At 42.2% G+C, this 14336-nt stretch overlaps 1 protein-coding gene across 1 annotated transcript in view; it reads left to right on the forward strand.

The window, feature by feature from the left end:
- Positions 1-14336, forward strand: part of ANO2 (anoctamin 2) — a 310827-nt gene that overhangs the window by 86256 nt on the left and 210235 nt on the right. The window contains exon 5 of the mRNA XM_080659102.1: positions 14154-14305. Coding sequence (XP_080515228.1) covers positions 14154-14305 — 152 coding nt within the window. The remainder of the gene's footprint in view (positions 1-14153; positions 14306-14336) is intronic.

Raw genomic sequence — 14336 nt, forward strand, 5'->3', positions numbered from 1 at the left:
GCCATCAGAAGCTGAAAGAAGCAAGGAAGCTTTTCTCCTTAGAGCCTTAGGATGGAGCACTGCCCCATGACACCTCTGTTTCAAACTTGTGCTTTCACAACTGTGACAGAATAAGTTTCTGTTGTTACAAGCCCCACCCAGTTTGTGGTAATTTGTCATGGCAGCCCTAGGAAATGAACACGCTTTTCCTCTGGTCAGAAAGCAAGAGACAGACAACTCAAGACCTGGGTTTTGGTAGGCTTGCAGGCTTGCTCTGTATCTAAGAATCTACTTTTCATCTTCTAAGATTGCTTGAAATAAGCTTGTTCATTTCTTGATGCTTGGTTTTGGTGTTGTTTAGAGAAGTCTTTGTGCAAGTTTCCTCCTATATGACCTTAGTGTGTCTATATCTACTTTGCATTTTGTTCCTGGTTTGATGAGATCAGAGAGTCTTGGGAAAGGCTCACCTTAGTATGGATGGTGGACGGAGACCCCGTGTGGCTAGGAAAAACTGCTTATTTATTTCAACAATTATTTTCCCACTTATGCATCTATTTCCAAAGATAACCATTGTTTGATTAAGGTAAAGCTTCTGCTAAAGCAGAAGGGTATCTGTAAAATAAGGATGTCCCCATGTTTTAAACCTTGACTACATTTTATACTTTAAGAGAAAGGTTGATAAAAGCATTCTCAACAATATAAAACAAAATTAAAATAAGAAAAAAAACTAGTAACCAAAGATATAAGCTGATAAATAGCTAATTAAATTATTTTAAATATAGTGGATGCTTCCTATGTATTGTGCTCTTTGATAAGCATTATTTTATTTTTATCCTCACAATGGCAATATGAGGTAGTTACTAGCCTTAGCCCATTTTATAGATGAGGAAACTGAGGCTCATATAGGTTAATAAACTTACTTAAGGCCACACAGCATGAAGGGGTTAGATTCAGGACTCAAAGGTTAGATTCAGGACTCAAAAGACATTTGTCTGGCTCCAAAGTCATGCTTCTACCCTCTCGCTTTACCTAAGAATCCATAACTGGGGCTTGAGGTATCATAGTCTGGAACAACATTTCTCAAAGTAGAGTAAAAGTGTTTTGTTTTAACAAAAAACCCCCAAATTCCATAATCTTGTGAACTCTAGAAAACTCTTAATTATTACAACTTATCTGACCAATTAAAAGTTCTGAAAAGCCTTGCAGTAAAGAAGACGGTTCAATTTCGTTCAACCTGTTTCCTGCTGAACACTGATATGATACTAATAGGTATATGAACAGGTGTCCTGGGAACCAGTGGTCTACAGAACATACTTTGGAAGATTCCATCCTAAATTAAGTAATCTTGGACTTGGAGAGGTCATACACTTAAATTTTTTTTAATGCCATGGACTAGCTCATTACATTGTTTAACAGCGCTGGATTATAGCTTTCTCATCTATAAAATAAGGAACTTAGATCCTAAATTCTCTGTAATAGCTGTAAAATGTGTGGTCTATATGTAAGCCAAATGACAATTTGTGAATTTGTTTATTCTTTCCCTGTTATTGATATTAGTGGAGAGAACTGGGGACGGATAACATTTAAGGTCATTCACTCTGATTATGTTCAACTATCTAAGAGCAAAAATGTCCTACATCCGCCACCTCTTCAAAGTTGTGCTTTAAATGAGGTAGTGCACTGAGCCTGTGGGGTGAAAATGTAATGGAAAGTGAATTTGAATTTTTTATTAAGTTGGTTTTAGACTCATGGTTTAAAAAATATTGAAATAGAAGCAGTAGTTTTTCTTTTTCACATCCTCACTCTCATGTCTGTAAGGGCAAGGGTGCCTGTTTCTCATGTGGGACTGCCCTTTAAACTGTGAGCCTGGTCACATCACTGAGTTCTCTGCACACGCTGGACTGCTCTTTTCCAAACTACACCTTACTGTGGAGCCTACATCGAGCTCTGTTAGACTCTGGTCAAAAGGAGAGTACTTTACTCTTTCTTCCAGGGGCTGGACCTTGCAAATGCATTAAATATTTGCCTCTGGTCCTAGAATGATCTTCCTACCCTCCCCAGATAGACAATAAACAATCAAGAAACCCAAATATCACTTCCCTCATAGACCCTTCTTTGTTCATGTAGCTGAACTGATGTCACCTTTACCTACAGTCTGTATTTTTCTTACCTGTTAGTTTTTATTTATTGAGTGCTTTACTCTCGTGTCTCCAAATCTACCATAATCTCCCAAGAGTAGAAACTATAGTTTATGTTACCTATGTATTCCCTGTAAACTCTAGTATGGTATTCCATAAATAATAGATGCTCAATAAATTAGTACAGTGATCAACTGATCGATGCCAAATAATTCTTGTTTCCCCAGCCTTAGGATCTTTTTGCAGCTGCAATCCTCTGCATACTAGCAGGGGTTTCAGCTCCATGCAAAATTCACAAACAAAAGAGACACTCCTTTCCCTCCTCACCCTGACCAACTCCTTCTTTTATCAGGTAGTGATTCAGGGCTATTTTGACAGTTTCATGAATTGTCCTTGGTGACCAGAAAGTAAGAAGCAGGAGAAATTCCATCAGTTCTATTAAGCATGGAGAACTTGCAGATCCGGGTCCTGGGCAGAGGGTCACTGTGCACTAAGCCTTCAAAGTTCCTTCCACAACAGATTCCTTTTATTGTTATCATCAATAATTTTTGAAACGAACCAGAAGTGTTGCTGTTTCCATAAGGTTGGCTGTAGGTGGGGCCTTTCCCCTATTGTCACTGCCTGTTCCCAAGCATTTGTTTTTAATAGAGGCACAGCTGAGAGGGTAGGATTTATATTTGATATCTTTATGGGATTTTTGGTGCATGCTCTTTGATTGCTATTTAAATTGGCTGGAAAGAGTGCAGAACACTTTGAATTTTTATTCTTTTTTTTTGTTTGTTCTCTGTAATCCCTCTCATCTTAAAAAATAACAAAAAAAATAACTGGTGCCACCTAAGTGTTGCGGTTTGAGTAAGGAACCTGAGATGGCACATGACCATGATCTAGATGTGCAGCCAGGCCTGGGAAGACCACAGTGAAGCTGAGCATATGAAAATGTAATGGCATTTTCATTAACAGTGAAGCTGGAAACAGAGAAGCTGAAAATGTAATGGAAAGTGAATTTGAATTTTTTATTAAGTTGTTTTTAGACTCATGGTTTAAAAAACATTGAAATAGAAGCAGTAGTTTTTCTTTTTCACATCCTCACTCTCATGTGTGTCTGAACTGGGATAGCGCAGGCCAGGCTGGGGGTGTCTGGGACCCAGATACTGGACCCCGGGCTGGTGGGGCTAAGGGCAAGGGGCCGTGGGTAGGCCGACCACTGAATTTATCATCCAAAGTGGGGTGCTTTGGGAATGGAAGAGCTATTGATAACTATGCCAGGACACATTGTAAACCCGGACCATTGTGCGTAACTGGGACATGGGGTTGGTCCCCACAGTTGTCCAGCTTGGCTATGGATGCCCCTGTGGGTGTGAGAAAGGGCTAGCAGGAGAGGAGATGCAGAGAGGCAGTCAGCTTCTGGCACTTGGGCTCAGGGGTCGAGTTCTCCTTACCCAGTAAGAACTGATGTCAGTAATGTCCTGGCTCATAATGGCTCTCGAGATAGGATTGTTACATTTTCAGGAATTTTGAGAGCTGGTTGTTATACCATTGATAGCTTGAAATGTGTACAGTGGGCATACAGCAGTCCCCCCTACCCACAGTTCAACTTTCCATAGTTTCAGTTATCCACAGTCAATAACAATTGCACACTGTTCTGGGTAGCATGATGAAATCTCACGCCGTCTTGTTCCATCAAACCTGGGACACAAATCATCGCTTTGTCCTGTGTCTCCAGGCTGTATATACTCCCTGCTCATCAATCACTTAGCCTTCTTGGTTATCATATGATAAAATTGTGTGTGTGTGTGTGTGTGTGTGTGCGCGCGCATGTGTGTGAGAGAGAAGGAGAGGGAGAGGGGGCATATTCACATGACTTTTATTAAAGTATCTTGTTAAAATTGTTCTATTTTATGATTATTGTTGTTAATCTCTTAGAGTGCCTAACATAAATTAAACTTTATCATTGGTATATAGAAAAAAACATAGTATACATAGGGTTTGGTACTCTCCGTGGTTTCAGACATCCATTGGGGGTTTTGGAATGTATCCCCTGTGGATAAGGATGTGAGGCTACTACATTTATACCATAGAAATCAGCACATATTACAAATTAGCAATCCTGACCCTCCTCCCCCGACCCAGAGTGGCTGGTGTTTCCCACTTCACAGATGAGAGCGCAGAGAAGGGGAACTGGGTGCAAAGGCCTGATGGGACCATGGACAAAATCTGTCCCATGGCTGGGGCAAGGTCCAACCTGTGGGTGTTAAAGGACTATTAGTCAGAGAGAAGCCAGAAATGACAGTCAGGGACTGTGATACAGAAATTGATTTCCCACCACTTCCCTGCCTGCTTACTCTGCACCAGCCACACTGGCCTCCTTGCTGTTCCTTCAGAAAGCCAAGCATGTTTTCATTGTAGGGCCATTTTGCTTGTCCTTCCTCCTGCCTGAGACCTTCTCCAGATACCCACAGAACCCACCCCTTCACCGGGGCCTCAGCTCAAATGTCCCCTCCTCAGACAGGCCTCTCAACCATCCTGTATGAGGTGCCGCCCTGCCACTCTCCATCCACGTTCTCTCTCTTTTTATTTTTTCTCAGCTACCCGGTACTGAGTCACATGTTTGTGACTTTGTTGTCTATATCCTCACTACATTGGCACCTCCACGAGGGCAGGGATTTTGTTTGGCTGCATTGGCAACACCTAGAATAGGGCCTGGTATAGACCAAGCACTAAATCAGTATCTGTTAATGAATGAAAGAATGGATTACACACAGCAGACCTAATCCACTGTTGGCTTGCTGGAGTGTGATGCTGAGAGGGGTTCTGAACCTCCATCCAAGAGCATTAGGAAAGAATGCTGTGATCCCTTAGGGCTGCTGCAAGGCAAGCAATGGCAGCATAGTGTGCATATGTCCCATAATAGCCATCCCTAATCTGGGTCCTCAATAGTCCTTTTGGTTACCAAAGAACATGTAGGAAGAGTCTAATTGTACCCGGAGTGGGGCTTGGTTGTGTATAAGGCTTCCTAACCATTTGGAGGTTCACATTTTTCATCTATCCATTCATCCATCCACCCAATGAATATTTATTGACTATCACGATGCATGAGATACTTTGCTGAAGGCTGGTGATTCAGTGGTGACTACAGCTGGCCCTGGTTCCATGTGGCTTTGGTGTGTTGAGTATTCAGAAGTTAGTTGGTTGTGAGCTTGGAGGCACCTGCAGAAGTAAAAGAAGGGGGTGAACAGAGAGCCAACTGGAGTAACTAATTTAGATGGTGGTGGGGGGCAGAGTGAAGGATGGTGTCATTTGAGCTGAGATTTGAGGATTGGGTAGGAGTTTGCCAGGTGGGGAGGACAGGTGAACGTTCCAAGGAAAGAAAAGGACCTGTCCTGCAGCCAAAAGTGAGAAAACCCTGGCCTGTGTGGGGAACTGGGAGGAGGCCCGTGTGCCAGTGTGCGTGCGGCACAGGGGCTGTGGGCAGAGGGGCTGAAACTGTGGTGGAGGCAGGAGGCACAGCTTGTAGGGGCGTAGTCAACCGTGTAAATTGTTTGGATTTTATCCCACATTTTAAAAGTCAGCAAACATTCATTCATGTATACAAGACATACTGAAACAGAATTAAAAACCATAAATGAGTACAGAGTTAGACATCAGAAAATGTGCATTTTGTAAATATATTACTGCCTACATTCAGCATTGCTGTAGACAAGAAATTGACCTGTAGGCATAGGTTGGGATGAAGACACTGAGCAGCTCCTGTTCTTAATATGTGCAGAGTCTGCCTTTGGGCTCTGGAATGCTGCTGAACTTAGCAGCTCTTGGTGCTGTTTGCATTTTGATTGGTGAATGGCTTAACACTCCCTCTCAAGGGTCAATGTGCTTATGCATGGAACTTCTCTGGACCGGTTCTGTGTGTGCTTGTGTGTGAGTGTGCATCCCTCTCTCTGCCTTCTCAGGCAACAATGGGGACAATAGTGCACAAATTCTGCTGCATCTTTAACTTCTCTTCTTTATAACTTCTCTAGTTCACAAGCTCCCACCCCTGTCCAGCTAGTGGCATGTGCTGCCACCTTCCACACACTATTGATTTCTCTGTGTATCTGAGCCTTTTGACATTAAAGGTGAGTAGGTGGGTGTGATGGTAATCTTCAGCCTCTCAATATAAGTGAGATGCTGTGAATAATAACAGGTTAACCCTCCGTTATCATGTGATTGGAGGGGCAGAGGAAAGCACAAATAAATTCAAAGGGACAGATAATCTGAATTAATGTCTATTGGGCTGTGGGGTGTAAGCAGCACGCAGGTGCACAGCTGGACTCACTCTCCATCTTTCTGCCTGGCCTGTGTTCTTCCTGCTGACTTTTCCAACCAGTTGCAGAGAGAGACTCTCTTAGGTCACTGTAGATAAGTGATTTGTGGATAATCAAGATTATATTGTTTATATCTTATGTTGTTACACCTCTTTATTGATCTTTGGGGGGTCATTAGATCTCCAAATGTTGTGTGACATTGGGCATGTTAGTAAAACTTTCTGTGCCTCAGTTTCTTTATCTGTAAAACAGGAACAGAAATGTGCATATGTTCATGATAGACATCACTATAGCCTTGGTTCCTTGCATCCCAGGAAGGGACATGATTCCAACGTAGAAAGAAAACAAATCAGGCCTCAGACCACACTGCTGTGCCCCGCTGAAGGGGAGACAGAGCGAGACAAGGGGAAAAAAGAAGTAAGAAGAGAAAAAATCTCAGCAAACCTCTTAGACTGTGACAATGAGGCCAAAGCAAGTTTTTATGAGAACCACATTTGAGCCCTGGAATAAAAAATAGGAGCAACATACTTTAAAAATTATTTATGATTTTAAGCACATGAAAGGCGTATCGTGTACCCAGGGAGGGCATAATGGGGAACAGCTGGCTAACATGTGTCTTGCCTTTTCTGAGGATGTTCATAATTCTCTGATGTCCAAGAATAACAGTAATAACGATGCTGCTGCTGATTGTATTAATAATAATAAAGAGGATCGGATGCCTTTCGTGGATCCTGCTGAACACAAGAGGAGAGCCTGGGCTGCTGGGTTTGGCGGGGACTGAACGGGTGCTTCAGCCTGCTTCCTTCTCAGGGAATCAGGGGATCATGGAGCCCTTCTAAGGATCAAAGGTTTAAGGAAAGAGCCTGGATGGGGGGATTCAGGAAACCTGGGTTTGAGGCCTGGTTTCACCATGAACTCTGGCAATTCCCTACCCCTCAGAGTCTCAGTTTTCCCATTTGTAAAATAGCAATGCTAATACTACTTGACAGGCACACCTTGCAGAGTTTTGTGGGCCCCAATGAAATGGTGCCTGTGGAAGGACAGGATACATTGCAAAGTTCTGTATATGGAAAGTGTCATCATCATCTTTGTACTTCTTCAGAACTTGGTACAATCAACCACCAAGATCAGCGCCTGGCATCTGGGAAGTGGCTAGAAACGTTCATGCTGTGAATTAATGTGTCTTTTTCGTGAAATGTTTTGAAGCTGTAGAATGTTAGACTTGGACAATACTTTTAACAGCTATTGCATCAGTCCTCTCTGTTATGGTTTGTTGGGTGGGTCTGGAGTGATGCTCAATCTCAGGTTTGTTACCCACTCTACTGAGTATGGATCTAAGTACTCTACCCAATGCCCTGGCAATGATGAGATTTTCCATTCTGGCTGGTAGGAATAGGTGCCATTCCCAACTCTTTCAGTCTCAGGTAGTTTTTTTATGCCCATACTGCCGAATACTCAGGAGGAACTTCTGCAGATCTCTTGGGTTGTTTGTGAAGCTCTCTCTCTTGGGCACTCTGTCCTATGAACTCTAGTTGCCTTGCTTTCCCCAGACGTATAGTTTGTCTCTGCAGCTCAGGGAGTTTGCTGGCCTCCACCTGTTTCCCCTTCCTGCCAGCTGTGAGCTGGAGCAACCATATCTTGTTTGTTTCCTTTCTCTCAGGAACTTCTGATGTCCAATAGTTGGCAAACTGCTGTCCTATTCTGTGCAAGCTGCTATAACAACATACCACTGACCTGGTGGCTTATACACAAGAGATTTTTGCGCCCCCCTCACAGTGTTGGAGGCTGGAAGTCTGAAACCAGTGTGCTAGCATGGTCCGGTGAGGGCCCTCTGTCTGGTTCATAGCTGATGCCTTCTTGCTATGTCATGACATGGTGGAAGGGGCTAGGGCAGTGGTCGGCAAACCGTGGCTCGCGAGCCACATGCGGCTCTTTGGCCCCTTGAGTGTGGCTCTTCCACAAAATAACCACGTTTTTAGCTTAGGTCAGCTTAGGAGTTATAACCCTAATTAAGTTAATAACAATGTACCTACCTATATAGTTTAAGTTTAAAAAATTTGGCTCTCAAAAGAAATTTCAATCATTGTACTGTTGATATTTGGCTCTGTTGACTAATGAGTTTGCCGACCACTGGGCTAGGGAGTTCAATGGGGTCTTTTTTTATAAGAACATTAATCCCATTCATAAGGGCTCCACTCTGGTGACCTACTCACCTCCCAAGATTCACTTCCTAATACCATCACTATGGGGATTAGAATTTCAAGATTTTTTTTTTTGGGGGGGGGGTGGACATTTAAATTGCAGAAACCATGATTCCATGTTTTTTGTCTGAATGTTTTGGTTGTTTCAGGTATGGTAAATCTGGTCCCTTTTACTCCATTACTTTGGGGAGTGTGGGAACTAGAAGTTTCCTAGTTTTCTCTTTAGAGATGAAGAACCTGAGAGGGACTTGCCCCAAGCTAGATTGTGTCAGCAAGGGCCAGGATGTTCACTCAATAGAAATTTTTGTGTTCCTCCTACACACCAGGCATACAGATTGTGGTCCTTGCTTTCTCTAGAAGTCCATAGTCTGTTGGGGAGACAGACAGGTGAACCAAGACTAAGAGAAGTGCATGACAAATTTTATGACACAGGTGTTCATTCACAGGGTACTAAGGAAGCATGGCAGGAAGTGAGGGGCCAAGAAATGTTTCCTGGAAAAGTTGACACTTGAACCTAGTGGTGAAGGAGAAGGAGGAGTAATCCAGGTGGAAAAGGAGGGGAGAAGTTCCAGGAATAGATGCAATATGTGCAAAGGCCCAGTGGAGTAGGAAGCAGGTCCTTTGTCCTCCAAGCCTAGTGTCCATGGTATTGTACCAGGGGGCCACCAACCTATGTTTTATAGTGGGTATGTGTCTGGCTCCATCTTTCCAAAGTCGCTGAAGTCTGGGAAATCTCTTTCTGACATAAGTGAGCATGGTGTTTCAGCCTGGGCATGTTTATGTAGGGTTTTGGTCGGGGCTGTGGAGTGGATGTTACCTTGAGGTTTCCGGTGGGGCACTGGCCTTTTACACCTTCTACATTTTTCCCGAAGGAAGACAATATTACTATCAGTGATTTGGAGCACAACCCTATCAAAAACAGTCAACATTTGTACTGGTCCCATTCCTGGTTCCTTTAAAGACATACGACAGGTGCCCATGCCCTTTAGCCTTTTTCTCTAAGTGAGTTCTTCCAGATACACTGCCAAGATGAAGGTCAAGGACTGCTTAGAAGTTCTTAGCTACCTTTATGCAAGAACCAGGCCCTGAGACAATTGCTGGGTTATTAACCTAAAATGACTGAATACAGGCATTCCTGGCCTTGCCGGGGCTGGGATCCTGAGTGCCTTTGTGGTCAGTGAGGACAGGAAGGAAGCCTTTCAGCCAGACAGAGGTTTTAGGCTTTAGGCTTTTTATCCTCCAGCCTGGCTTATTTCTATCAAGATCTCTTACCTTTTGGATGTTCTGTCCCCAGCCTGGGCTCCTTCTGTGGCAGCAACTGTTGTAATCAATGCTGGTTCCCCAGAGATTTATCATTCATTCATTCATTCATTCATGCAAAGATAAGGAATAGTTTGAACAGTATCCTGCCTTTATGGAGATTATGGTTTGGTGGGACAGCTGGACATTAATCAAATAATCATCAAATAAATGTAAAGTTACAACTGTGATAAGTACTACAAAGGAGAGGCATTTGGGTCCATGAAATACGATGTGGAGACTTCTAGAGAATCCCATGGGCTCTGTTAACAATTTTTGTCTTTATCATAAGAGCATTGGATAATTGTTGAAGGCTTTTTCCTAGGCAGGTGACACAATCAGATTTTTGCTTCAGAGACATCACTCTGGCTCCAATATGGGGAATGATTTAGAGGTGGACAACAGAGTTGCCAGAATAAAATACAGATGCCTAGTTACATTCAAATTTTGGATATATAATAAATACTTTTTTAGTATAAATATGTCCCAATATGCTGTACAATACTTATACTAAAAATTATTGTTGCCTGGTTGGTGTGGCTCAGTGGCTGAGTGTTGAACTATGAACCAGGAGGCCATGGTTGGAGTATATGCCTGGGTTGTAAGCTTGGTTCTCGTTGCGGGGGGGAAGGCGCATGCAGGAGGCAGCTGATCAAGGATTCTCTCTCATCATTGATGTTCCTATCTCTCCCTCCCCCTTCCTCTCTGAAATCAATAAAAATATATTAAAAAGTTGTTTTCTTATATAAGTATAATTTTAAAGTGTACGTATGTCCCAAATATGGCTTGGGATATACTTATACTAAAAAATATTTCTTGCTTATTTAAAATTCAAATTTAACTGGACATCTTGTATTTTTAAAAAAATATTGTTATTGATTTCAGAGAGGAAGGGAGAGGGAGAGAGCGATAAAAATATCAATGATGAGAGAGAATCATCAATCGGCTGCCTCCTGTATGCCCCCCACCAGGAACTAAGTCTGCAACTTTGGCATATGCCCCAACCAGGAATCAAACCATGACCTCATGGTTTATAGGTCAATGCTCAGCCACTGAGTCACACCCAGCCAGGTTGGACATCTTGTATTTTTATTTGTTAGATCTAACAACTCTAAGCAAGAGAAGATATGGGGAGACTGGTTCTTACTGTAGTTGAAGGCTCCTTAGACTAAGAAACTAGAGGTGGAAATAGAGAGAAGTGGACAAAGAAGAAATATCCTTGGTGAGTCTAGGTCTGTCATTCCAAGGCCATCTGGAAGATAGAGTCCATCAGCTTCCCTCCTGCTCTGAAACCTTAATTTCCATGCACACGCCATTTAAAGGCATGTGGTTATGGGTATGATTAACACGCCATGGCAGTCTCAGTGCAGGGCCCGTGCCGGGTCAGAACCTACCCTAAATGTACTATGTGACGTATGCTGGGGCAGTGTGAGGAGGTCATCTTTTTTATTGTTGTTTTCCCACAATAACTCATGTTTTAGCAAATGAAGCAGGAGAGTAAAGCAGTTAAAACACAGGCTTTGCTGAGAGTTCAAATGCTCCAGCAATTATTATCTGGCTCGTACCATCTTTGGCTAAGATACTTAACTCCTCTTGGCTTTGCAGCATATCTTTCAGATTAATGCTAATGTATATCAAGAGCCAGGCACACAAGAGATGCTTACTAAATGGTATGTGCTCTTAGAAATAAACAATCCCCTTGTTTCAGAAATATGGCTTATTCTTCTTCTTCCTACACAACTTCACTCTGGTTTTGTCATTGTTCAGACCCTTCACTGACTTCCCATGGCCTTGTGCAACAGGGTCTCAACCTGCTGTTCTCTGATGGGCACTGTCACTATGTCCCCATCAGAACCTCATGCTCCAAAGAAACCAGGGCATTTAACCCTTCTTAAGCCCAACTTGAACTTTCCTACTTTTTTTTGCCTGGAATATCTGCCTATATCTGTTGAATGAAAAGTGTTTATAAGGTCATGTTAATAGAAATATGAACAAGTAAGCTAAAGTATGTGAAGAAAATAAAATAAAAATAAATGCTCATTACTAGGGAAATGACTAAACAAATTAGGATTTATGTCTACTGTGTAATATTATATATTCATTCAGGTAGCTCTACATGAACTGATCTGAAAAGATATATATCTGTGAACTATTGCTAATTATAGAAGATGTGAAATAAAATCACAGTTTAGAACAAGATTCAGTCATAAATGTATTTCTGAAAGAGTCAGAATAAAACATAGTCAAGCCAAAACCGGTTTGGCTCAGTGGATAGAGCGTCGGCCTGCAGACTGAAAGGTCCCAGGTTCGATTCCGGTCAAGGGCATGTACCTTGGTTGCGGGCATGTCCCCAGTGGGGGGTGTGCAGGAGGCAGCTGATCGATGTTTCTCTCTCATCGATGTTTCTAGCTCTCTATCCCTCTCCCTTCCTCTCTGTAAAAAATCAATAAAATATATTTAAAAAAAAATTAAAAAAAAAAAAAACATAGTCAAATTGCTAATAAAGATTTCTTCTGGAGAAGTTTGGTTTGGAAGAAAAAGGAAACTTAACATTTAGTTATGGTTTGTGTTTGTTTACTATGATTGTGTTAATTTTATAACAGAAATTAAATAAAAATGCATAGAAAAAATTATTAGAAGAAGTGAACTGTGGTTATGTTTCAGTTGTTAAATAGGGATGGTTCTTTCTATCCCCTAACTTATCATAATTTTATTATTAAATAACAAAATGATAACAAAAGAGGGTTACCTTTCTGTTAAAGTCCAATAGAGATACTATTCTCTCTATGAAACATTCTTCTGATTTCTCAACTGGATGTGCTGTCTCCTTCCTTTGAACCCTCAAAGCATTTTGCATGACTTTTGTGGCTTTTATCTCTGTCTATCTTGTATGTATTCTGTACATGTTTTACTGCCTGTCTAGATTTAAGCAACTTGAAGATATCACTAGCGAGAAGAAGACCAGCTTTCAAGTCAGAAGATCTGGATGTTGGCTCTTGTTCTAATTATCGCAGCATGATGAATTAGCCTGAACTTAGTAACTTAAAACACACTCATTTTACTCTACTTTTTAAGTTTTGGGTCAGAAACTCGAGCAGAACTGGGTTGGGAGATTCTTCTGCTCCATGTGGTGTTGACTGAGGTCACTCGGTGGTATTTGGCTTGGGGTTGAGCTGGACAGGAGGGTCCTAGAAGGCTTCCCTCTCATGCCTGATGCTTAGCGGGCAGCTGGGATGCTGAGCTCAGCCAAGTTCTTTCCCTTTATGAGTCCTCTCAGCACCTCTCTGCAGACTTCCTCCAGGTGGCCAAGGGCTTTGAGAGACCAAGGCAGAGCTGCCCATCTTCCTGAAAGATGAAAATGGCATAGTGTCACTTCTGCTGCACTAGTCAAACAGCCACAGATCCCACCCAGGCTTAAGAGGGTGGAAACAGAGATGCCACCCTTTGAAAGGAGAATTTGTGTAAAAAAATTGTGGCCATCATTCATTGCACTATGTCTCAGTGACTATAACTGTAAGTTAGAAAGACTAAAAGTTATAATGCATGCAAAAGCAATATGTGCATTATAAAAAGCTATATGGACTATGAATATTAATGATTATCTTGGCACTAATCTATGCCTTACTCAAGGCAGATACTTATTAGATGTTTACTACTTTGAGAGCAGACTCATTTATCAAATAGTTCCTAAGAGGTACAAACAAAGTGATGCTATGTGATCACATAGGGGCATAGTGTAGTTGTGGAGTAGACTTTGGATTAGGTTGACATGAGTTAAATTCAAGCTGTCACCCAGTAACTGTCTGTGTGATCTTTGCTGACTCATCTCACCTTTCTGAGCCTTAATTTTCTCATTACAATATGAAACTAATGTTGTCTATCTAACTGGGTTGCTATGTGCATTGAAGCTTTAGGATGGTGACTGTCACATAGTAGGTTTTCCATTTCTCTTATGGTGCTATAACAAAGTCATGTAGAAAGTTTGGACTCCTCGCTCATTCCTTTACATTGGTCACCTCTACTCACACAAATAGTTAGAGGGAGTACAGAGCCTATGTCCTTGTGAAAGCAATAGGGAAAGGGAAGGACCCTACTTCTTGTTTCTCCCAGTCTCCTCTGTCCCCAGAGTGGTCCCATCCTGAGATCTGGACCTCATGCAGCTTTGGTTGGTAAGTCACTCTTCCCTGAATGTTGGGTATGGCCTCCTTTCAGACCTATGACTTTGCCTTTCATAGATGTATGAGATCAAATCAGAAGGCGGCATTGCAAAGAAGTTCAATGAGATTCTGCAGAAGCTGAGCTCACCCCTGAAGCCCAGAGTTCCAGAGCATAGTAACAACAGGATGAAAAATCTCTCCTACCCATTCTCCAGGGAGAAAATGTACCTGTGAGTAATAGAACTGCAGGGGTAGGGATGT

This window comes from Plecotus auritus (assembly GCF_963455305.1).
Source record: "Plecotus auritus genome assembly, chromosome: 3".
Lineage (NCBI taxonomy): Eukaryota > Metazoa > Chordata > Mammalia > Chiroptera > Vespertilionidae > Plecotus > Plecotus auritus.